General features: G+C 42.3%; 1 protein-coding gene across 1 annotated transcript in view; it reads left to right on the forward strand.

Moving 5' to 3' along the window:
• The first annotated feature begins 1,757 nt into the window (after positions 1 to 1,757).
• LOC115154462 (cGMP-dependent 3',5'-cyclic phosphodiesterase-like) overlaps positions 1,758 to 23,309 on the forward strand; it is a 53,848-nt gene continuing 32,296 nt past the window's right edge. Inside the window, exon 1 of the mRNA XM_029700715.1 lies at positions 1,758 to 2,115. Coding sequence (XP_029556575.1) covers positions 2,011 to 2,115 — 105 coding nt within the window. The 5' untranslated portion in view covers positions 1,758 to 2,010. The remainder of the gene's footprint in view (positions 2,116 to 23,309) is intronic.

Consider the following 23,309-nt stretch of genomic DNA (forward strand, 5'->3'; position numbering starts at 1 on the left):
CACTGCCATCAATGCAATGACAAAGAAAATGTGTTTTCCGCCAAGACACCAACCATGATAAAGGGTTAAACAGGTTTTAAATCAACTTGGGAATTTCATTGAATATAGCTATGAAGCCCCCCCCCCCCCTTATGTCTTAAAGTAATGACATGAAACAAATTGTCAGATTCAATTACTTATCAACAGCTGTAACAAGTTGTCCAGTGTAGGGAATCCTCACTGATACCCTAGTTTATAGAAAGACCCATATACTGTAACTCAGTTTATATGCTTGATGGGAGATTGAGTTTATTTTATTCAGATCTAATAGAATCACACGAGCCTATAAAGTTTTATTTGTCTTTTTATTATACCCCCTTTTTTTCACAATTTCAATTATGATCTTGTCTCATCACTGCAACTTCCAAAGGGGCTCGGCGAAGGTTGAGTCAAGCGTGCTCCAAAACATTACCCGCCAAACCATGCTCCTTAACCCGGAAGCCAGCTGGACTAATGTGTCAGAGAAAAAACTGTTCAACTGACGAATGAAGTCTGAGCCTTTACCCGCCCAGCCCACCACAAGGAGTCGCTTGAGCGCAATAAAGCCCCCCCGGCCAAACCCTCCCCTAACCCGGACGACGCTGGGCAATTGTGGACCGCCCTATAAGACTCCCGGTCATGGCTGGTTGTGACATAGCATGGGATCGAACACAGGTCTGTAGTGATGCCTCAAGCACTGCAATACAGTGCCTTAGACCGCTGCGCCACTCGGGAGGCCCTTCTTTGTCTTATTATCTGTGTCTCATTTCAAAGTTATGCCAAATGCACATGCTGGTGGATTTATGGTTGTTTTCTTTGCTGTGCTTTTCAGTAGGTAACTGAAAATCTTTTCAGTAACTCTTGACAGGAGACAGGCCCGTTATGATATCAGGGTCTTTGTTATTTGCCCTCATTATCATATAAAGGACATTGTGTTGCATATTATTCCCCCGATGTTCTATCTGTGTTCAGCTTTTGTCTATCATTAACCAAACCTTTTATCTGGAAAGTCATATGATGCTACCACCTCTTGACTGTTTTGTTGCTAATATGACTCAGAGTCAAATGGATCTTGCGTCAATAGAGATGCCTCATCATGGGACCAAACATCATCATTGATGTCCATTGATGTAACAATCATCCTCCTGGATTATTAAAACTTTATTAAAACTTAATTAATACCTTAATTCAATTTAAAACCAACCAGTTATCATAGGCTACCTATGGTACACTACAGGCCAACCTGACAGTGCTATTCTAAGCTAATAGACTTGTGTGTGATAGAATGCTGCTCCATGAAGCCTTCTGTTACAGGAGCTTGCACAAAGGCAACCCCCACTGAGCCAGCAAGCCTCTCTGACCCTGCTTTGAAACAATATCTCTCACTCACCGGCACTTAAAGATCAATATCACTGTGTGTGTGTGAGCGTGCGTGTGAGTGAGAGAGCGAGCGAGCGAAAGAGAGGGGGGAGAGAGAGATACTTCTGAAGGTATTTCCTCTTTGCTCCTCTGTCTGTTTTTGGAACACTGCAGTTGTTCTAGAGCAGGTGGGAATGACATTGGGAATATTCACAGACATTCACACAAACATGCAGTTTCCATACAAGTGTGCACATACGGATTGCCTAAACCACACACACACACACAACATAACCCCACTCACAGTATTATTATGACAGACAAGGGGGGCGGGGCTGAGTGGAGAGAATGTTGGAGGGGAGGAGATTTGAAGAGAGTCTTGAGAGAGAGACAGAGAGAGGGGTAGACTGAGAGAGAAGCCTGGAGCATGCACAGAAATGTGTAGGCTTGTTTATGTACTGAAACTGTCTCCACTTACTCTGACAACCAGGAGAGTAATAGATGAAGAGAGCCAAAGAGACTGATAGAGAGATATTATTAGTGGCTGAAGGACAGAGACAAATAGAAAACGAAACATAGAGATAAAGAAAGAGAGACAGAAAGATAGGAGGTAGCAATAGAAACACAGGCATTATGCTGCGGTGGGTTCTAATTGCCCTGTTTCGCTTCATCAGGGGAGCAGGACGGCAGGTGTTCCCGCCAGTGGAGGAGAGAGGGGCGTACTCAAACTCCGTACAGGTAAGACTCTGCTCTCCTTATCTGCCCTCTTCCAGCACATACAGTACTAACCAGTGTCCCAGCCTCACACCGTCTGTCTCCTGCCACAAGTATCTGTACTCCACAAACTTAAGGACTGGCTTCTGTCAGTCTCTGTGAGATATGATCAGTCACCATAGTGACAGCTGTCAGTCAAGAGCAGTGTGCGGGTTTCTTCTTTTTTATAATGTTTCAACTAAAATCTGTTGCATGCAATAGTGAGTAAATCTATGTGAGAGAGAGAGAGGATTCCCACCAGCTCAGAGTTGGAAGTGTTTATAATTTCCATGCTCAGCTGATTGGTAGAGGCCTCTGGTATGGCTGTGCTGTTTAGACTTGTCAAATGCAGGTGGACTTTCCGATTTGACCAAATGGTTCATGTTTTACTGGTGGCAATGTGGAGTGTTTGTGTATCTGTGTGTTAGAGGGACGTTAGCCACCTGTTAGCCCCCCCCCCCCCCTAAAATTCTACACATTTTGCCATCGGGAAAAGAACCATTTTTATAGCTAATCTCATGCTATTCTACATATTTTGCAATGATTCTAAAAGAGTTGTGCATTTTTAAGTTAATTTCCTGCAATTCTACACATATTGCCATGGGGCAGAGAGGAACACGTGCAGTTTTATAGCTAATCCCATGCTATTCTACACATTTTGCAATGAGGCAGATAATTGAGCATTTCTTTAGCTATTTTCCTGCTATTCTACACGTTGCCATGATGCTGAGAGAACATTTTGCAGTGTTACAGCAATTGTTATTATATTTTTACGACTGTTCGGGGAGGGGGCCTACCATAGAAGTCTTATTCAAATACTAGAGGGGCTATGTCATGAACCCTCAAAGTTCCAGAATGGGGTGAACATGGCAGCCATATTGGTCAGGGAGAAATCCAACCCAGTCTAATTGGAATAAATGGCAGTAGAGGCATAATCCGGATTTGATTTATGCAGGAAAGTAAAACAAAGACCATAAATGTACACATTTTTGTATTCTTGGAAAGCTGAGAGTTATTATATGATACAATATCAGTACTTATCTACGTCCAATCAACTACTGATTCTAGCCAGTGTTTGGCTGTGGATTGACTGCATTGTTTTAATGGAATGTTGTCATAATGGCAGTTCAATTGAAAACCTAATGGAATCCTTCCTCTAAAACTGGCTGGCTACCTAGCTAACAAACATACAGTGCAGATAAATTCTTCAAATTCATTATTTTACACAATATCTTATCACAGCACTGGCAAACCATGGTTGAACAACTCCCTGACCAAAATGGCTGAACTTTATCCCATCATAAGAAGTTTCATGGCCATTCTAGTACTCTAATTCCTAATTCTATGGGGGCGACCTCCAGGGGGCCCCCAACCCCAAATGTACAGTACCAATCAAAAGTTTGGACACACCTAATCATTCAAGGGTTTTCTTTATGTTCTACATTGTAGAATAATAGTGAAGACATCAAAACTATGAAATAGCACATATGGAATCATGCAGTAACCAAAAAAGTGTTAAACAAATCAAAATATATTTTATATTTGAGATTCTTCAAAGTAGCCACCCTTTGCCTTGATGACAGCTTTGCACACTCTTGGCATTCTCTCAACCAGCTTCACCTGAAATGCTTTTCCAACAGTCTTGAAGGAGTTCCCACATACTCTGTGGTCCAACTCATCCCAAACCATCTCAATTAGGTTGAGGTCAGGTGATTGTGGAGGCCAGGTCATCTGATGCAAAACCATCATTCTCCTTTTTGGTCAAATAGCCCTTACACAGCCTGGAGGTGTGTTTTGGGTCATTGTCCTGTTGAAAAACAAATGAGTCCCACTAAGCGCAAAACAGATGGGATGGCGTATCGCAGCAGAATGCAGCGGTAGCCATGCTGGTTAAGTGTGCATTGAATTCTAAATAAATTACTGACAGTGTTACCAGCAAAGCACCCTCACACCATCACACCTCCTCCATGCTTCACGGTGGGAACCACTCTGCGTCTCACAAAGACACGGCGGTTGGAAACAAAAATCTCACATTTGGACTCATCAGACCAAAGGACAGATTTCCACCAGTCTAATGTCCATTGCTCGTGTTTCTTGCCCAAGCAAGTCTCCTCTTCTTATTGGTGTCCTTTAGTAGTGGTTTCTTTGCAGCAATTCAACCATGAAGGCCTGATTCACACAGTCTCCTCTGAACAGTGGATGTTGAGATGTCTGTTACTTGAATTCTGTGAAGCATTTATTTGGGCTGCAATCTGAAGTGCAGTTAACTCTAATGAACTTATCCTCTGCAGCAGAGGTAACTCTGGGTTTTCCTTTCCTATGGCAGGCCTCATGAGACCCAGTTTCATCATAGCGCTTCATGGTTTTTGCGACTGCACTTCAAGAAACTTCCAAGTTCTTGAAATTTTCCGTATTGACTGACTTTCATCTCTTAAAGTAATGATGGACTGTCAATTCTCTTTGCTTACTTGAGCTGTTCTTGCCATAATATGGACTTGGTCTTTTACCAAATAGGGGTAACTTCTGTATACCACCCCTTCCTTGTCACAACACAACTGATTGGCTCAAATGCATTAAGAAGGAAAGAAATTCCACAAATTGCCTTTTAACATCGCACACCTGTTAATTGAAATGCATTCCAGGTAACTAAATCATGAAGCTGGTTAAGAGAATGCCAAGTGTGTGCAAAGCTGTCATCAAGGCAAAGGGTGGCTACATTGAAGAATCTCATATATGAAAGGTGTGTTCAAACTTTTGACTGGTACTGTATCTATTTTTATTTATTTTTTAACCCCAAAGCCTATGGGCCCCCCCTGTCTTGCGGGGGATGCTGGGGTGTGTGGTATGCCAGTGCTGTTATTGTAACATTCATTTGAAGTTAACAGTGTAACATTGTGAAGTGTAAATATTGCATATGACTTCCTTCGGCCCTCTGATGCTATTTTAGTTTTAGGATAATTCACAAGGAACTCTCATCAGACCCTCATACACAGGCTTCAGAGCTGCAGGAGAACAGACCAGATCCAGCTCTTTTACAGCCACAGAAGAGTATTACAAAAAAAGTTCAATTTTAGTGAACTTTCAGTGTTGGTAATGTTTTTTGAAATTTATTTCAGCTTTTTAAAAACTTGTTTAATGTCATCCTTCTCTCTTTCTGGTACATTTAGTGTAGAAGCTGCCCCTCTTCCATATTGACTGTCTGCATCGTTAGCCTGGACCTTATTGCTGTGCTGAGGAAACTTGTTTGGCTAGTGGGCGTTCATAGCTGTCAGATAAGAAAGCAGCATTGGCTCAGTGTTTATGTGTCTGCATGGGCGATTGTGTTTATTTTAGCTTTATTCATGGTAAACAGTGGCTGGTTGAAATGCAGCAGTCAGTGTGATGAGGGATATTATTCGTTTTAGTCAGACGGTGATGGTATCCTCAGTCCCTGGGGTCCCACCAGGCAAGGTGAAATCAACACTTAATTATCCATGACTGGCTGACAGGCTGTTATTATGACTTTCCCTACAGGATAGAGCTCATTGTCTAGGGAAGGACCGTTTGTTTAGCACTGAAGCAAGGATATTAGCATGAGGGCCACTTACACATAAAATATCTATTTGTGATTGAACTGGGTATCAAACCCTGAGAGCAAACATGTACTTACTCATGAAAGGGATTACTGTATATTGATTCTGTTTTGAAGTATCCCAGTAAGTCAACAGAGCAATGGATTCATCTGTTCTCAGACTCATTTCTAGCCTCGCAAGCCTCCCGATCTCACAAGCTTACATGAATGTTCACTGCACAGTCTTGTAATTACAAGGCTACCTCATTTGGGCAATTATAATCATAACCTTTCCACCCCACCCTTGTATTACAATCTCTTCACTGGTCTGTCTGTTTTCTTGTTTTGGGAGTGTACACTGTAAAAATAGAAAGACTCACAACACCATCATTGTGTAGTAAAACCATAAAAGGTAGTGCACCTATGGTGAGATCTGCTGTTTTAATGTAAACCTAATGTAAATGTTATGATACACTGAATGTTTTTTAAAATAGACTGGAAGTACTCTGAAACACCCAAATTGGTTCTTTAATCTGAATAATTGTGTTTTTAAGTGAGTGTTGGGAAAACCCTTTTGGCGTTTCAGCGCATTTAAAAGGCAACATTAAAACATTAAGATTATGTTTTGGCAGACTGTCTCCCATACAATCAAATGGTTTTAAATTGTAAATGGTTTATAGCATAAATATTGATTGAGGATTTTCATTCAATATTTTAAAAGAAGAGATTGGGAATTTAATAATTTTTCTAGGGTAGACTTTGGCACTAATTATAGGCTACAGTTGCCAGGCCCATTGTGAGATTATAAATAATGTTACAATAAAAATGTTTAGGGCTATGTAAGTTATAGCAGAGGTCACGTGTGTATAGTGGGCCTTCATCAATGGCATTCATGTAAGAAGGTGGATGTGAAACTGGGTCTCCCACCTGTCAACACTGCCTTAGTGCACTCAGCCAGTCTTCAAGACTAAACTGGTGTGCTAAACCACCCTTGTTACACTGAGCACTGTAGCCCGTTCCAGACTTGAGATGAGTAGACTTAACATGGACTCAAGTCATGTTAAGTCACCTTATCTCAAGTCTGAATAGGGCCTAGAGAGAATATATTTTTGTGAAATTCCACCTTTATTATGGAGTGAAAGTTGGACGAGGCAAGAAATGTAACCCCTGAATGCTGGGGCAGTAAGATGGCAAATGTATTTGAAATTTTACCCACAACCACATACCGTATGAGGAACTTGGTCCCCCATATCAGAATACAAATGTTTAGATTAAAGGAAAAATGTAAACTTCAACCATTGTGCTGCCATGCTGTTCAGAATTCAACACACTATCACAGCTTATTGTGAAAAAGACAAATTATTTATTTCAAATTCATGACAGGCACACAAAAAAGTCCATTGTGTATTACAAGATTTTCTTTCTTCATAACGTATTTGTGTACATTATACAAATTCCAATTAGTTGTGGCTAACATTAGCTAAGCTAGCTAGGTGGCTAATGTTAGCTAGGCTAAGGGTTAAGATTTGGGTTAGGGGTGAAAGTTAGGTTTAGGGATTAGGGTTAGTGGTTAAAGTTAGGTAACATGCTACAGTAGCTAAGTAGTTAAAGGGTTAAGGTTAGGGTTAGGAGTTAGGTTAAAGTTTGGTTAAATGGTTAAGGTTAGGGAAAGGGTTAGCTAACACACTAAGTAGTTGCAAAGTAGATTTTAAAAAAAGTAGTTGCAAAGTTGCTAAAGCTGCCCATGATCAGATTCGAACACCCCAACCTTTGGGTTGCTAGACATTCACGTTATGCACTCGACCAACCTCCCTCCTATCTGAAGTAACCTACTATCTGTGATTGAAATGCACTGTATACAAAAGCTTATTCAGCAAACTGTATATACAATTGTGTACTGCACACAAAATATGTTTTTTCTTTGTGTACCTGTCACAAATTTCCAATTAGCTATTTGTGTCTATTTCAAAATAATCTGTGATACTGGGTTGTCAGAATTCCCCCAGTCTGAGGGATGGAGGTGAAGAGAGGGTATTCGTTGCAGTTGTGCCCTCTAGCATACTCTACGGATGTCACGTCCTGACCAATATTTAGGTATTATTTGTATTATATTTTGGTCAGGACGTGGAAGAGGTACATTTGTTTTGTATTTTGGGGTTTTGTGTGTGGTGTAGTGGGGTGTTAGTTGTTGGTATAGGTTCTAGGTTTGTTTTCTATGTATAGTTAATTGGGGTTGGACTCCCAATTGAAGGCAGGTGTGTTGAGTTGCCTTTGATTGGGAGTCCTATATAATAGGGTGTGTTTGTCTTTGTGTTTTGTGGGTAGTTGTATTTTGCACTGCTAGGTATAGCCTGCGAAACTGTCATTCGTTGTTCTTGTTTTCTTATTTTCACGTGTTCTCATTCATTTAATAAATGATGATGTTGAACACGCAACCCGCTGCGTATTGGTCCACTTTCTCCGACAGCGATTTCGCTATATCGTCAGACTACGAAGAAATCTGTGACAGAACTACCCACCACAACAGGACCAAGCAGCGGAGTAAAGAGCGGGACGCGGAATATATGGATTATTCTGAAAAGTGGACTTGGGAAGAGATACTGGCCGGAGAGGGCCCGTGGAAGAAGGCTGGGGTGGAACGGGAATGCTACGTTGGGACACGTCTGGCTGGGAAGCCGGAGAGGCACCCCCAATAATTTTTTTTGGGGGGGGCACACGGGTAGTTTGGCTGGGCGTAGGAAGAGCCATAAGCCAGCTACCCGTGAGTGCAGGAAGGGGCGAAGAAGGTGGAGAGCGCCGTGTTTCGCCGAGGTGCGCACTATCGCGCTCATACGCACACACAGCCCAGTCCGCCCTGTACCAGCACCCCGCTTGTGACGGGCTACTAGTTCCATCCAGCCAGGACGGGTTGTGCAGGCGGTGTGATCACGGCCACCTGTGCGCCTCCATGGCCCAGTCTTTCCGGTTCCTGCCTCTCGGAGTATCCCGGAAGTGAGTACTCCCAGTCTAGCACGACCAGTACCAGCAACCCGGACCAAGCTTCCAAATAGTCAGCCTAGTCCTGTTCAGCCTGTTCCCGCTCCCCGCACTAGCCCTAAGGTACGTGTGCCCAGACTGGCACATCCAGTACCAGCCCCACGCATCAGGCATCTAGTGCGTCAGCCCAGCCTCGCCAGTCAGGAGCCGCCAGAGCCGCCCGCCAGTCAGGAGCCGCCAGAGCCGCCCGCCCGGATCAGCCAGAGCCGCCCGCCCGTCTGCCCGGATCAGCCAGAGCCGCCCGCCCGTCTGCCCGGATCAGCCAAAGCCGCCCGCCCGTCTGCCCGGATCAGCCAGAGCCGCCCGCCCGTCTGCCCGGATCAGCCAGAGCCGCCCGCCCGCCTGCCCGGATCAGCCAGAGCGGCCCGTCTGCACGGATCAGCCAGAGCGGCCCGTCTGCCCGGAGGGGTCTGTTTGTGACCCAGAACCGAAGGGGTCTACATGCAACCCGGAACCAAGGGGGTCGGCCTGCGACCCAGGACTGAGGGAATCTGCCTGTGACCCAGAACCGGTGAGTCTGGCTACGATCCCAAATTAGAAATAAGTAACTGTGACTATAATGAGTCTGCCTACAGACCGGGACCGAAGGAGTCGGCCTCCGACCTGGAACCGAAGGAGTCTGCCTACTGTCCAAAGCCAAGCAAGTCTGTCTACAGTCTGGAGGGCAGTAGGCCAGAAACGGAGCCACCTCCAATATAGGTGGGTTGGGGAGGGGGGGTGTAGCACAGTGCCGTCGTTGACGGCAGCCACCCTCCCTTCCCTCCCTTTAGTTTAGGGGGTTTATTTTTGTATTGGGTTTTCTTTATGTTGGTGCATTCGGTGTATGCACCTTTAGGGGGGGGTAATGTCACACCCTGACCAATATTTTGGTATTATTTGTATTATATTTTGGTCAGGACGTGGCAGAGGTATATTTGTTTTGTATTTTGGGGTTTTGTGTGTGGTGTAGTGGGGTGTTAGTTGTTGGTATAGGTTCTAGGTTTGTTTTCGATGTATAGTTAATTGGGGTTGGACTCCCAATTGAAGGCAGGTGTGTTGAGTTGCCTTTGATTGGGAGTCCTATATAATAGGGTGTGTTTGTCTTTGTGTTTTGTGGGTAGTTGTATTTTGCACTGCTAGGTATAGCCTGCGAAACTGTCATTCGTTGTTCTTGTTTTCTTATTTTCACGTGTTCTCATTCATTTAATAAATTATGACGTTGAACACGCAACCCGCTGCGTATTGGTCCACTTTCTCCGACAGCGATTTCGCTATATCGTCAGACGACGAAGAAATCTGTGACAGAACTACCCACCACAACAGGACCAAGCAGCGGAGTAAAGAGCGGGACGCGGAATATATGGATTATTCTGAAAAGTGGACTTGGGAAGAGATACTGGCCGGAGAGGGCCGTGGAAGAAGGCTGGGGTGGAACGGGAATGCTACGTTGGGACACGTCTGGCTGGGAAGCCGGAGAGGCACCCCCAATAATTTTTTTGGGGGGGGGCACACGGGTAGTTTGGCTGGGCGTAGGAAGAGCCATAAGCCAGCTACCCGTGAGTGCAGGAAGGGGCGAAGAAGGTGGAGAGCGCCGTGTTTCGCCGAGGTGCGCACTATCGCGCTCATACGCACACACAGCCCAGTCCGCCCTGTACCAGCACCCCGCTTGTGACGGGCTACTAGTTCCATCCAGCCAGGACGGGTTGTGCAGGCGGTGTGATCACGGCCACCTGTGCGCCTCCATGGCCCAGTCTTTCCGGTTCCTGCCTCTCGGAGTATCCCGGAAGTGAGTACTCCCAGTCTAGCACGACCAGTACCAGCAACCCGGACCAAGCTTCCAAATAGTCAGCCTAGTCCTGTTCAGCCTGTTCCCGCTCCCCGCACTAGCCCTAAGGTACGTGTGCCCAGACTGGCACATCCAGTACCAGCCCCACGCATCAGGCATCTAGTGCGTCAGCCCAGCCTCGCCAGTCAGGAGCCGCCAGAGCCGCCCGCCAGTCAGGAGCCGCCAGAGCCGCCCGCCCGGATCAGCCAGAGCCGCCCGCCCGTCTGCCCGGATCAGCCAGAGCCGCCCGCCCGTCTGCCCGGATCAGCCAGAGCCGCCCGCCCGTCTGCCCGGATCAGCCAGAGCCGCCCGCCCGCCTGCCCGGATCAGCCAGAGCGGCCCGTCTGCACGGATCAGCCAGAGCGGCCCGTCTGCCCGGAGGGGTCTGTTTGTGACCCAGAACCGAAGGGGTCTACATGCAACCCGGAACCAAGGGGGTCGGCCTGCGACCCAGGACTGAGGGAATCTGCCTGTGACCCAGAACCGGTGAGTCTGGCTACGATCCCAAATTAGAAATAAGTAACTGTGACTATAATGAGTCTGCCTACAGACCGGGACCGAAGGAGTCGGCCTCCGACCTGGAACCGAAGGAGTCTGCCTACTGTCCAAAGCCAAGCAAGTCTGTCTACAGTCTGGAGGGCAGTAGGCCAGAAACGGAGCCACCTCCAATATAGGTGGGTTGGGGAGGGGGGGTGTAGCACAGTGCCGTCGTTGACGGCAGCCACCCTCCCTTCCCTCCCTTTAGTTTAGGGGGTTTATTTTTGTATTGGGTTTTCTTTATGTTGGTGCATTCGGTGTATGCACCTTTAGGGGGGGGTAATGTCACACCCTGACCAATATTTTGGTATTATTTGTATTATATTTTGGTCAGGACGTGGCAGAGGTATATTTGTTTTGTATTTTGGGGTTTTGTGTGTGGTGTAGTGGGGTGTTAGTTGTTGGTATAGGTTCTAGGTTTGTTTTCGATGTATAGTTAATTGGGGTTGGACTCCCAATTGAAGGCAGGTGTGTTGAGTTGCCTTTGATTGGGAGTCCTATATAATAGGGTGTGTTTGTCTTTGTGTTTTGTGGGTAGTTGTATTTTGCACTGCTAGGTATAGCCTGCGAAACTGTCATTCGTTGTTCTTGTTTTCACGTGTTCTCATTCATTTAATAAATTATGACGTTGAACACGCAACCCGCTGCGTATTGGTCCACTTTCTCCGACAGCGATTTCGCTATATCGTCAGACGACGAAGAAATCTGTGACAACGGATGAGTAAAAAAACAGGCAAGTTTGTGGATGCCTCCCCTGTATTCGGGTCCTTCATGAACTCAGACAGGTGAGAGCACACCAAATGCTCACAGGAAGAGGTGAAGCGAGACGTTTTACTCTGCCCAAAATCTGTCCACGAAAATAAGCCCACAAAGTGAGGAATGTTTGTATGGAGGTCAATGAGAGAGAGTTTTGGTCCATTTTTGGGGGGAATTGCTAAGTTGCTACGTGAAGCTTATTTGATCGAATATAAGTTTTGTAATAGTTAGGTTGTTACAAATGCACTGATATAAGAGGACGCACGTAGCATTTCGTCAACTTACCCCAAAACAACTTTATATCGGAATTGTGCTAGTTGTCATAGAGGACTCATCAACCTGATCTGGAGCAGACACCAGATGATTGCTGAGAGAGGAGGCTGATGGCTATGTCATGTTGGTTGTTGCTAACAGAGCTTAGAAGAGACTTGGTCCATATGACGTCATCTCGGTGGTAACGATCTACTCCAGTAACTCACGCAGCTGAACAATTTGTTTGTTTGTTAAACTCTGTCTGTAAACACGCTGGATGATTCAGAATCCATTGAAGAGCTTGAACGATTCATTGACGAGAGATACTTACGAACTCTTAGAAACATCTCTAGCTTCGGAGGACTCAAGCATTAAGGACAACCAAACCAAAATCAGGTTGGACAATTGGTATCAACGATGGAACCAAACCATCCCCTAGTAAGAGGGCGAGTGAGGAGAGGTTAACTGATATGGATGTTGACTTGTTAAAACCCATCAATGAAAGTCTTGCCAAACTTGATATCTTGGATATATTACGAGAGGACATTAATGCATTATGTGCTAGTCTAGAATTTAGCCAACGTCAGATTGATGATCTAAGGAAAGAGAACACGGAGCTGAAAGGTACTGTAGACTCTATTCATAGCAAGGTGGAGGTGGTACAAAGGGAGAACAAACAACTTAAAGAAACCTTGCTTGATGTACAGTGCCGATCAATGCGGGACAATCTCATATTTTCAGGGATACCGGAGAATGACAACAGTAGAGGCTGTGAGGACACAGTCCGAGATTTTATGTCAACTCAACTAAAACTGCCCACTGATGTTGTGCGTGATGTCACTTTCTCCAGAGTCCATAGAATAGGTAAGACCTCTGGAAATAGGCCACGGGCTATTATTGCATGTTTTGACAAAATTAAGCAAAAGGAAATGACGAAGAACATGGGCAGAGAACTCAGAAACACTGATTTTGGAATGAATGATCACTTCCCCACCGAGATCAATGAAAGGAGAAAAAAACTATATCCCACCATGAAGGAAAAACGTTGCCTGAATCAACGAGTCTCCATGGTGATGGATAAACTTTATATCAACGGGCAATTGTATCGGGTCTCTAGAGTAACTCCCTGGCTATTTTAATTTAATGTTCAAATTTGAGTTTGTATGTTGTAGTGTATCATGACAACTTCAACTATAACGAATACATTCTCTATTGATCTTCACTTGACAAGGAAAGGGTTGCATATAGCTCAGGTTGATGTATATAGCCTTCCTAACAAAATACATGAGGTTTTTAACTTGGTCAAGATAAATAATATTCATATTTTGGCCTTGACGACCGAAACGCATTTAGATGCATCTGTAAATGATGGGCAAATTAACATTCATGGATATAATCTACTTAGAAGAGACAGGAATAGGAATGGTGGGGGTGTAGCACTGTATATTCAGAATCAGATACATTAAGGTCATTCCTCCTCTTAAAAGGTATGTCAAGTAGAGGCACTATGGGCTCAGGTACATCTGCCTCACCAGGCAGCTATATTGGTGGGATGTGTGTATAGACCTCCTAGCTCTAAGGTGTCCTATTTGGATGACTTATGCACTGGGCTTGACCAGGCCACAGATAGCAACAGAGATGTATTAATCTTGGGTGATTTTAATATAAATTGGAAGGATCACAATAATATGAATAGAACAAAATTGCTGAGATATGCGGAGAACTGTGGTTTGAAACAAATGGTTAATGATACTACTAGATCATCAATTAAGTTGGGTCATCGTTCAGACATGCATTGATCTGATTTTCTGTAATATACCATCGCAATGCTTAAAAGCCAGATCAATGCCAGTGGGCTGGACAGACCATAATATTGTGACCATAACCATGAACACCAAGGTTCCAAAGAAACCCCCTAGGATTGTGGTCAAGAGAAATTTTAAAACATTTAATTATGAGCTATTTCTAAATTATTTGGCTGCTGTACCCTGGGAGCTGATTTATCTAGAGGATGATTTAAATCACGCTACAGAATGTTTTATTGATTTGCTCACTGAGGTTATGGACCATCATGCCCCTATAAGAAAGAGTACAGTTGGTGCTCGTCCATCTCCATGGATTGATGATGAACTGGGTGAGGCTTTTTCTCAAAGAAATATGTTAAAAGTCTTAGCAGCCAAATCAAAATCAGAAATTGATGAACAGAATTATAGAACATTGCGTAATTATGCAGTTAAATTGAATCGAAGGAAAAAAAAGTTATTTTTCAACAATGCTTTTATTGATTGTAAAAATGATTCTAAAAAGGTATGGAATACAGTTAAGGGTTTACTTGGTACATCTATCTCATCATGCCCATCTATAGTGTGGAGGTTGATGGGAGAATAATAACAAAACCAGTTGATATTGCCAATCATTTTGCAGATTTTTTCACAAAGAAAATTAATTTACTGAGCAACAATGTAAACATACATTCTTCCAAACAAGCTATTGTCCAATGGATTGATGATCATATTATGAGCAACAAGATCTGCTCTTTTAGTCTGCAAACGGTGTCAGTGGAGGAGGTGTTAAACCTTTTGAAGTCATTACCTGATGGGAAATCTACAGGTTATGATCTTATGGACAATTTTTTGCTTCGCTGTGCTGCTCCCCAGATTGCAGTTCCACTGAGATACATATTTAATTGGTCACTGGAAAAGGGGATGTTTGCAAATGTATGGAAGCATGCTAAACTTTGTCCTATTCCAAAAGACTGCAAAGAACCCGCTACTCCTGCCAATAGTCGACCAATTAGTCTACTCCCTACACTCAGTAAGATATTGGAGGGTATTGTGAGTAGACAAATATGGGAGTACATGGAAAATAATGATCTGATTACAGCCAATCAGCATGCTTATCGCAAAAATCATTCCACTACCACTGCATTGGTTGACATGACTGACCAGTGGCTCAATGCTATGGATAATGGCAAGTTTGTGGGGGTACTATTTTTAGATTTCAGTGCAGCATTTGATTTAGTGGATCATGAGATAATTTTTACAAAATTAATGCATTATGGTTTTAAGGAGTTAGCATTGAATTGGGTACAGTCATATCTAACTGACAGGAAACAGTCCACCTATATCAATGGTTCATTTTCTTCCCCTCATGCTTTAAACTGTGGAATACCGCAGGGCAGCTGCCTTGGGCCACTTCTTTATTTAATATATACCAACGACCTTTCCTATGCCCTAGCTGAAACTCAAGCTACTATATTTGCAGATGATACTACAATTTATGCAGCAGGACAATCGGTTCAACAGGTACAGCAAGCTTTACAAGGAGATTTGGAGAATATTAGGGAGTGGGTTTGCCAGAATAAACTTATTTTAAACACCAAGAAAACCAAAGTTATGTTGGTCTGTTCCACTAGGAAAAGGCCAAAACAGCATGGGATACAATTAAGTATGGGAGGAGTACAAATTGAAGAAGTGGCAGAAACCAAACTATTAGGAGGCTTATCATGGTCATCTCAAATAACTAATCTATGTAAAAAAATTAAAACAGCATGCATAATCAGAAGGATAGCTAAATATTTACCAGGAAAAATTCTTAAGCAAATAACACAAGCTTTAATTGAGAGTCAAGTGAACTACTGTTCTGTGGTCTGGGGAAATGCATCATCAAGTGAAGTTAGGAGGCTGCAGATTGCACAGAACAAAGCAGCAAGGATTGTTTTACGGTGGAGATATGGTTTTTCTGTTGCAGTCATACGCAATGTTCTTGGTTGGTCATCAATCGACAAGATAATAGAAAAAAACATGCTTATTTTATTTCATAATATACATAATTTAAAACGGCCAAGTACAATTCACAACGGTAATCAGTTGGTAAGAGACAGACATTCCGTAAATACTAGGAATAGATTGTCCACCATCTATGCGTTATCCAGACAGAAAAGAGAAATAGGCAAAAGAACATTTCGATTTAGAGCAATAAAGAAATGGAATAAATTAACTGAGCAAACCAGAAACCTTTCAATATATAAATTTAAACATTATTTTAAAACAATTTAAATATAATACACAGAAATGTTGTGGGATTACAGTAGATGAAGAATTCATATTTTTTAGATTGATTATTTATTGGTTTATTACGTTAGTATATTATGTATGTTTGTAATATTATATGTGAAAATGTGTTCGTATATAAATTGTATTTTAATATTTAAGGACTCTTGGAAGATTAGTCCAAATGGGGACTAAAAGAGATCCAAATCAAATCATTGCTTTAACCCATAACCCTGAATGACATTAAAATGGTGGAAGCCCTGAATGACAAAGTAGTCAACTGGGTGGGGATTCCTATGAGCTGGGAGCAATCAGCCAATGAATTGACTACTTAAAAAGGGAGATAATGGCACAGATATAAAGATGAGTCCTCTATCTCAATTGCCTGTTGTGGATACACATATCTGCCCTCTCATTGACTAGAATGGTCCCACCTGATCTTGCCTCCTCCCGCCTGCCTTCCATCTTCGAGGACATGTTTTTCCATTGTTAGTAGTAACACGACCGTCTTGTCAATATAATAGAACATCTTTGACGCTCAGATAAAACTGTCCAAAACAATCCAAGTATGTGTCAATGAAAATGTGAGTACAATGTTATCAAATTGAGAAAGGAACCGGTAAAGGAATTCACTCAATAAGAATATTTGATTGGGGTAGCATTTCAGCCACTAATGCTAATAATCCAAGTCAAACAGCCATTTTAATTTGTTGATCAGTTTTCATGATGCTACATGTAGTTGTTAATTGCCATGTCGTTGCTTGCACCTTTTGTGCACTTGTTTTAAATTAAGGCCTGCTTTTTAGTTAATACTGCTGGCTTGTTTGCCTACTAACTTTGAGCTGTATCTATTGTTTGATGTATGTTGGTAAATAACCACTGCCAATTTAGCCTGCTCTAGCATTGGCCTACCATACCACACCATGTTATTGCATCCTACTTTTGACAATTCATATTGTTATCTTGTTGCTATATTTGCATAGCTTAAGCATGTATGCATTTTGCATATTGCTATTGATATGTTTCATAATTGTAAATTCATATTGCAATTTATTAATATTACAATATTGAGAACCTAATTATGTATTTATGTGCTATCATTATTGTTATTGTTAGTCATTTATGTCTCCCTGCAGAAAAACATACATACAAGAATCACAGACTAATGCCAACTGAACTGTCAATCATATCATCTAACTCAACTGTACTGTAATTCAATCCATCTGAAAAACTTTCCATGCATGTAACATCATGTGAATATAAAGACTCAGGTCAAACATTAGCATAAAGTGTCACTGGCCACTTTAATAAATTGAGCACTAGTCACTTTAATAATGTTTACATATTTTGCATTACTCATCTCATGTGTATATACTGTATTCTATTCAACTGTATCTTAGTCTGTGCCGCTCTGACATTGCTCATCCATATATTTATATATTCTTAATTCCATTCCTTTACTTAGATTTGTGTGTATTGGGTATATGTTGTGAAGGTGTTAGATATGACTTGTTAGATATTACTGCACTGTCAGAGCTAGAAACACAAGCATTTCACTACACCTGCAATAACATCTGCTCAACACGTGTATGTGACCAATACAATTTGATTTGATGGATTGTATTGAGCGATCGTATTGAGCCCTGGGCTGAAGTTTTGTATAAGTGTTACTTCTAGCAGTCATTGCCTGTATTTTTTTAAGAATGTTAATATGATAAATACAACACAGATCTTTGAACTGTCTTACTTTATCAATAAAACATTTTAGACTTGTTAATGGTTTTCATTTGATAATTTGCCAATGAAATGTAAAGCATTTGAAGCTTCAAAATTCTAATCTTGAAAAAGTAATTTTGTACTCAGTTATTATTCTGGACAAAATTAGTTTTGTGAAAACAAATTAATACATTTTCTCGTGTCCTTTGAGGATAATAATGAAAATGTTTGACCTTTTGGAATTACTGATGAGTGTAAATACACCATATAAGATCAGGGAATATACACTAAGAAAAGGGACTCCCATTTACTGTATTTGGAAACTCCAGAAGACAGGATCTAATTCTGTACTAGACAGGATGTGTAGCACCACAATAGTGTTTAGAAGCTTTAGAGAGAGGAAACGGCACCAAAAGAGAAGGGATCTAATTCTGCACTAAACAGAACTCAAAACACCAGTGTTTTCAACCTTCTCAGTGTTCGTGCTCCCAGTCTCTGACAAGGTGCTGCACATTTTTTGATTATTTGGTGTTACAAAACACCATGTCATGTTTCAGAACACCTCAGGATGAATGTTTCAGTACACCTTAAATCTGTCCCAATACCCTCACATCCATATGTTTAAATACTCCAGCAAAGTTTGTTTCGTCTCCTTTAAGGTGGTGATAGCTCATTTGCGACTAGTTTTAGTGTTACGAAGCACTTCATTTTATTAGTATAGAACTTATATCAGCGACTTCTCTTCTTCCCACTCAGCACTGTAATTGCTGAATATATCCACAGCATCCTCCCATGAGTCCTCTGATAGTTTCAGTTGGTCTTCTATGCAAACTGACAGACAGACTGGCAGACAGGCAGGCAGGCAGGCAGGCCTGTGTCTGTGCAAGGAATCAAGGCAGCTCAGCTTCAGAGATAGTCAGGGATGTTGTTGACCATAGAGCCCCATGATGTCTCTGCCCATTAGTGATGCCACAGTGGACTCTTAACTCTGTGATGCGTAATTGTCTCTACACAGGACTTGTCAGTGGGGTGCCTTTCTATGTGGGTGATGCTCAGCTCTAACTAAGATCCTCCAGAGCCTTGTTTGCTGATGGAGACAGGCCTGCTGGGAGGCTGGTGTTGGCATTTGAGCTGCTCGTCAAAGCACAGTTGGGGTGAGGACAGCGCTCAGTATTTTTAACTGTCACTGTCAGTTCTCTGACGTACTGTGTGTGCATGCAATGGGGTAAAGATAGGGAAGGTATTTCTGGGTCACAACTAGCATGCTGCTAATCAATATGGACCCATTCACATCAGCAACTATCTGTCAGACCCCTGGTCTTTACCCTCAAACCCTTCTGCTGTTTACAGACACCAGCAAACAGTGTTTTCTGACTACAGTGGAGGCTAGAGGCACTCTAATGGCCTGTCTCACTGTGTACATCTCTCTTCTGTCTTCCCATTAAGCCCTCTACAACTTTGTTTATATAAATTCAGACTTCCCTGTTAAGATAAAGTTCCTAAATCTGCATTGCTGGAGCACTGATATTTACAGTATACAGTACCAGTCAAAGGTTTGGATACAACAAATCATTCCAGGGTTTTTCATTATTTTTACTATTTTCTACATTGTAGAATAATAGTGAAGACATCAAAACTATGAAAAAACACATATGGAATCATGTAGTAACCAAAAAAAGTGTTAAACAAATCAAAATATGCTTTATATTTCAGATTCTTCAAAGTAGCCACCTTTTGCCTTGATGACAGCCTTGCACACACTTGGCACACTCTTCTCTCAACCAGCTTCACGAGGTAGTCACCTGGAATGCATTTCAATTAACAAGTGTGCCTTGTTAAAAGGTAATTTGTGGAATTTCTTTACTTATTAATGTGTTTGAGCCAATCACTTTTGTTGTGATAAGGAAGGGGTGGTATACAGAAGATAGCCCTATTTGATAAAAGACCAAGTCCATATATTGGAAAAAACAGCTCAAATAAGCAAAGAGAAACGACAGTCCATCATTACTTTAAGACATGAAGGTCAATCAATCCGGAAAATTTCAAGAACATTAAAGTTTCTTCAAGTGCAGTCGCAAAAAACATAAATCGCTATGATGAAACTGGCTCTCATGATGACCACCACAGGAGAGGAAGACCCAGAGTTACCTCTGCTGTAGAGGAAACGTTAATTTGAGTCAACTGCACCTCAGACTGCAGCCCAAATAAATGCTTCACAGAGTTCAAGTAACAGACACATCTCAACATCAACTGTTCAGAGGAGACTGAGTGAATTAAGCCTTCATGGTCGAATTGCTGCAAAGAAAACACTACTAAAGGACACCAATAAGGAGAAAAGACTTGCTGGGGCCAAGAAACGCGAGCAATGAACATTAGACTGGTGGAAATCTATCCTTTGGTCTGAGGAGTCCAAACTTGAGATTTTTGTTTCCAACCACCTTGTCTTTGTGAGACACGGAATAGGTGAATGGATGTTCTCTGCAGGTGTGGTTCCCACTGTAAAGAATGGAGGAGGTGTGATGGTGTGGGGGTGCTTTGCTGGTGACACTGTCAGTGATTTATTTAGAATTCAAGGCACACCAGCATGGCTACCACAGCATTCTGCAGCAATACGCCATCCCATCTGTTTTACGCTTAGTGGGACTATCATTTGTTTTTCAACAGGACAATGACCCAACACACCTCCAGGCTGTGTAAGGGCTATTTGACCAAGGAGAGTGATGGAGTGTTGCATCAGATTACCTGGTCTCCACAATCAACCGACCTCAACCCAAATGAGATGGTTTGGGATGAGTTGGGCCGCAGAGCGAAGGAAAAGCAGCCAACAAGTGCTCAGCATATGTGGGAACTCCTTCAAGACTGTTGGAAAAGCATTCCAGGTGAAGCTGGTTGAGAGAATGCCAAGAGTGTGCAAAGCTGTCATCAAGGCAAAGGGTGGCTACTTTGAAGAATCTCAAATATAAAATATTTTGATTTGTTTAACACTTTTCTGGTTACTACATGATTCCATATGTGTTATTTCATAGTTTTGATGTCTTCACTATTATTCTACAATGTAGAAAATTGTAAAAATAAAGAAAAACCCTTGAATGAGTAGGTGTGTCCAAACTTTTGACTGGTTCTGTATGTATCCACAGTACATTCTCTCACAATGATATTTTATTCACATGGAATGAGGCTCGAAACCATTCAAATGAGCTACTTATGCTTTTACTACTATGCTATTTCTATAGGAACACCCTCAGATTGCTCAGTCCCAGTGCTTTCAGGCAGTCCTCCAATGGCATAATGCTGAACCAAAGGTCTCAACACCCCATATTAACACTAACATATTAGCAGCAGATAACGCCATGTGTAATAAACTGTGGCTGATGAAAAGAGCAGATTGTGAGTGTAAGCTACCTGTCAAAGGATAAAAGACAGGTGTTTGATGTGCAGGGATGAGTGCATCTGGCAAGCAAATGAATACAGGCCAGAGTCATAGTGTTGACATTCCCAATGAGGATGGTGGGGATGTTTTGGCATGTCCGTGTGCCACTGTTATTGTCTGTATGTGATGAAAGAGGTCTATACACTATACATCTGGTTTACAACTTCCCAGTGGATTAAGCTAATATCCTATGTAGGCAGACTGTAGTCTGGTTTATTTCCCCTTGTTTATCCTCCTGATGACGTATTTAGATATAGGTGTAACACACTCAAATAACTGTCAAATTATATTATCATAGCCATGTATATAATATTGGACAGGCTCTCTCTCTCATCCCAACTTAGTCTTTTTTAACAAGTGGGATCCCTCTCTGTCACCCCTAAGTCTGCCCTAGTTTTCTGTGTCCCAGTCTTGTCTCATTTATTAATGTATCATAGCCTGCTTCACACATCTCATACCAGCAACCTCCTGACACGTGACCTATTTTCTGTACATTTCTATACACACTCTACCAAACATAAAGCAGACACAGTGAACAGAGGTCCACTGAGGCCAAAGCAGGAATACTTGTATGAATCCTATTCCATAGTGTTATCCTACCAGTGGAGACTAATGGGAGCAAACTACAAGACACATCACTACTGTTTATAGGACAAAGTCTGAACACTGTCTTAAGATAAACACTGAGTTGACTCATTTACTCTGTGTGTGCACGCATGTGTGTAATCAGAAAAGGCAATGCTCACGCAATCATTGCAGTAGGTCTTGCATGGTCTTGTATTATAATTGTTTCATCCGACACCTCTACCAGCCAACTCTGACTCTAGTAGCAGCAGTCAAGAAATATGATTAGGCTTTGATGTGAAAGTGTTGAGATGAATGGAGTGTTTTTGTTCGCTCTACCTCTTTCATGAATGATTTGAAATTTCTTTTCCAGCAATGATAGTGTTTATGCTACCTATGAAGTGTCAGAAGAGAGACTTCAATTCTGCTCAAACTCGGACAGAGGTAACCTCCAGGCTGGCCTGCCGTAGCCACAGGTCGAAAGTCAGATGTTAATTACCTCAGATGAGGCAGCTCAGGAGTTGAAGCAGGACTGTATTGTAAAGCAGAGGCCTGCCATATAGTGTAGGTGGAGTCCTATTCTTTCCAGGTGATGTGATTACTCAGCGCTTATATTCTCCATAAAGTTACTGTGACCTTTAGCATAGATCAATTCACCCAGCAGAAACATGACTCCAGACGCAACGGGTGCTCCGCTCCACATCCTCCCTCCACACACCCACCCTACTGGGGGGATTCAGACGCATTACTGACGGGCGGCCAGCTCCACATCCTCCCTCCACACACCCACCCTACTGGGGGGATTCAGATGCATTACTGACGGGCGCCCAGCTCTAGGAAGAGTCTTGGTGGTTCCAAACTTCTTCCATTTAAGAATGATGGAGGCCACTGTGTTCTTGGGGACCTTCAATGTTGCAGACATTTTTTGGTATCCTTTCCCAGATCTGTGCCTCGACACAATCATGTCTCGGAGCTCTACGGACAATTATTTTGACCTCATGGCTTGGTTTTTGCTCTGACATGCACTGTCAACTGTGGGACCTTATATAGACAGGTGTGTGCCTTTTCAAATCATGGCCAATCAATTGAATTTACCACAGGTGGACTCCAATCAAGTTGTAGAAACAGGATACACCTGAGCTCAATTTCGAGTCTCATAGTAAAGGGTCTGAATACTTATGTAAATAATGTTTTTCTTTGTCATTATGGGGTATTGTGTGTAGATTGATGAGGAAATGTTTTTACTTAATCCATTTTAGAATAAGGCTGTAACATAAAATGTGGAAAAAGTCAAGGGGTCTGAATACTTTCCGAATGCACTGTGCCTTAACTCACTCTGGTTTAGGGTTGCAATGCTACTGGTAATTTACTAAAAGGTTACTGGAATCTTCAGTCATTTTGGTAATTAACAGGTACTCTATGGTAACTTTGGTCATTTATACTTTAATTACTTTTAAAACGTGTATTCATATATAGTATTTA

Source organism: Salmo trutta, chromosome 19 (assembly GCF_901001165.1).
Source record: "Salmo trutta chromosome 19, fSalTru1.1, whole genome shotgun sequence".
NCBI lineage: Eukaryota > Metazoa > Chordata > Actinopteri > Salmoniformes > Salmonidae > Salmo > Salmo trutta.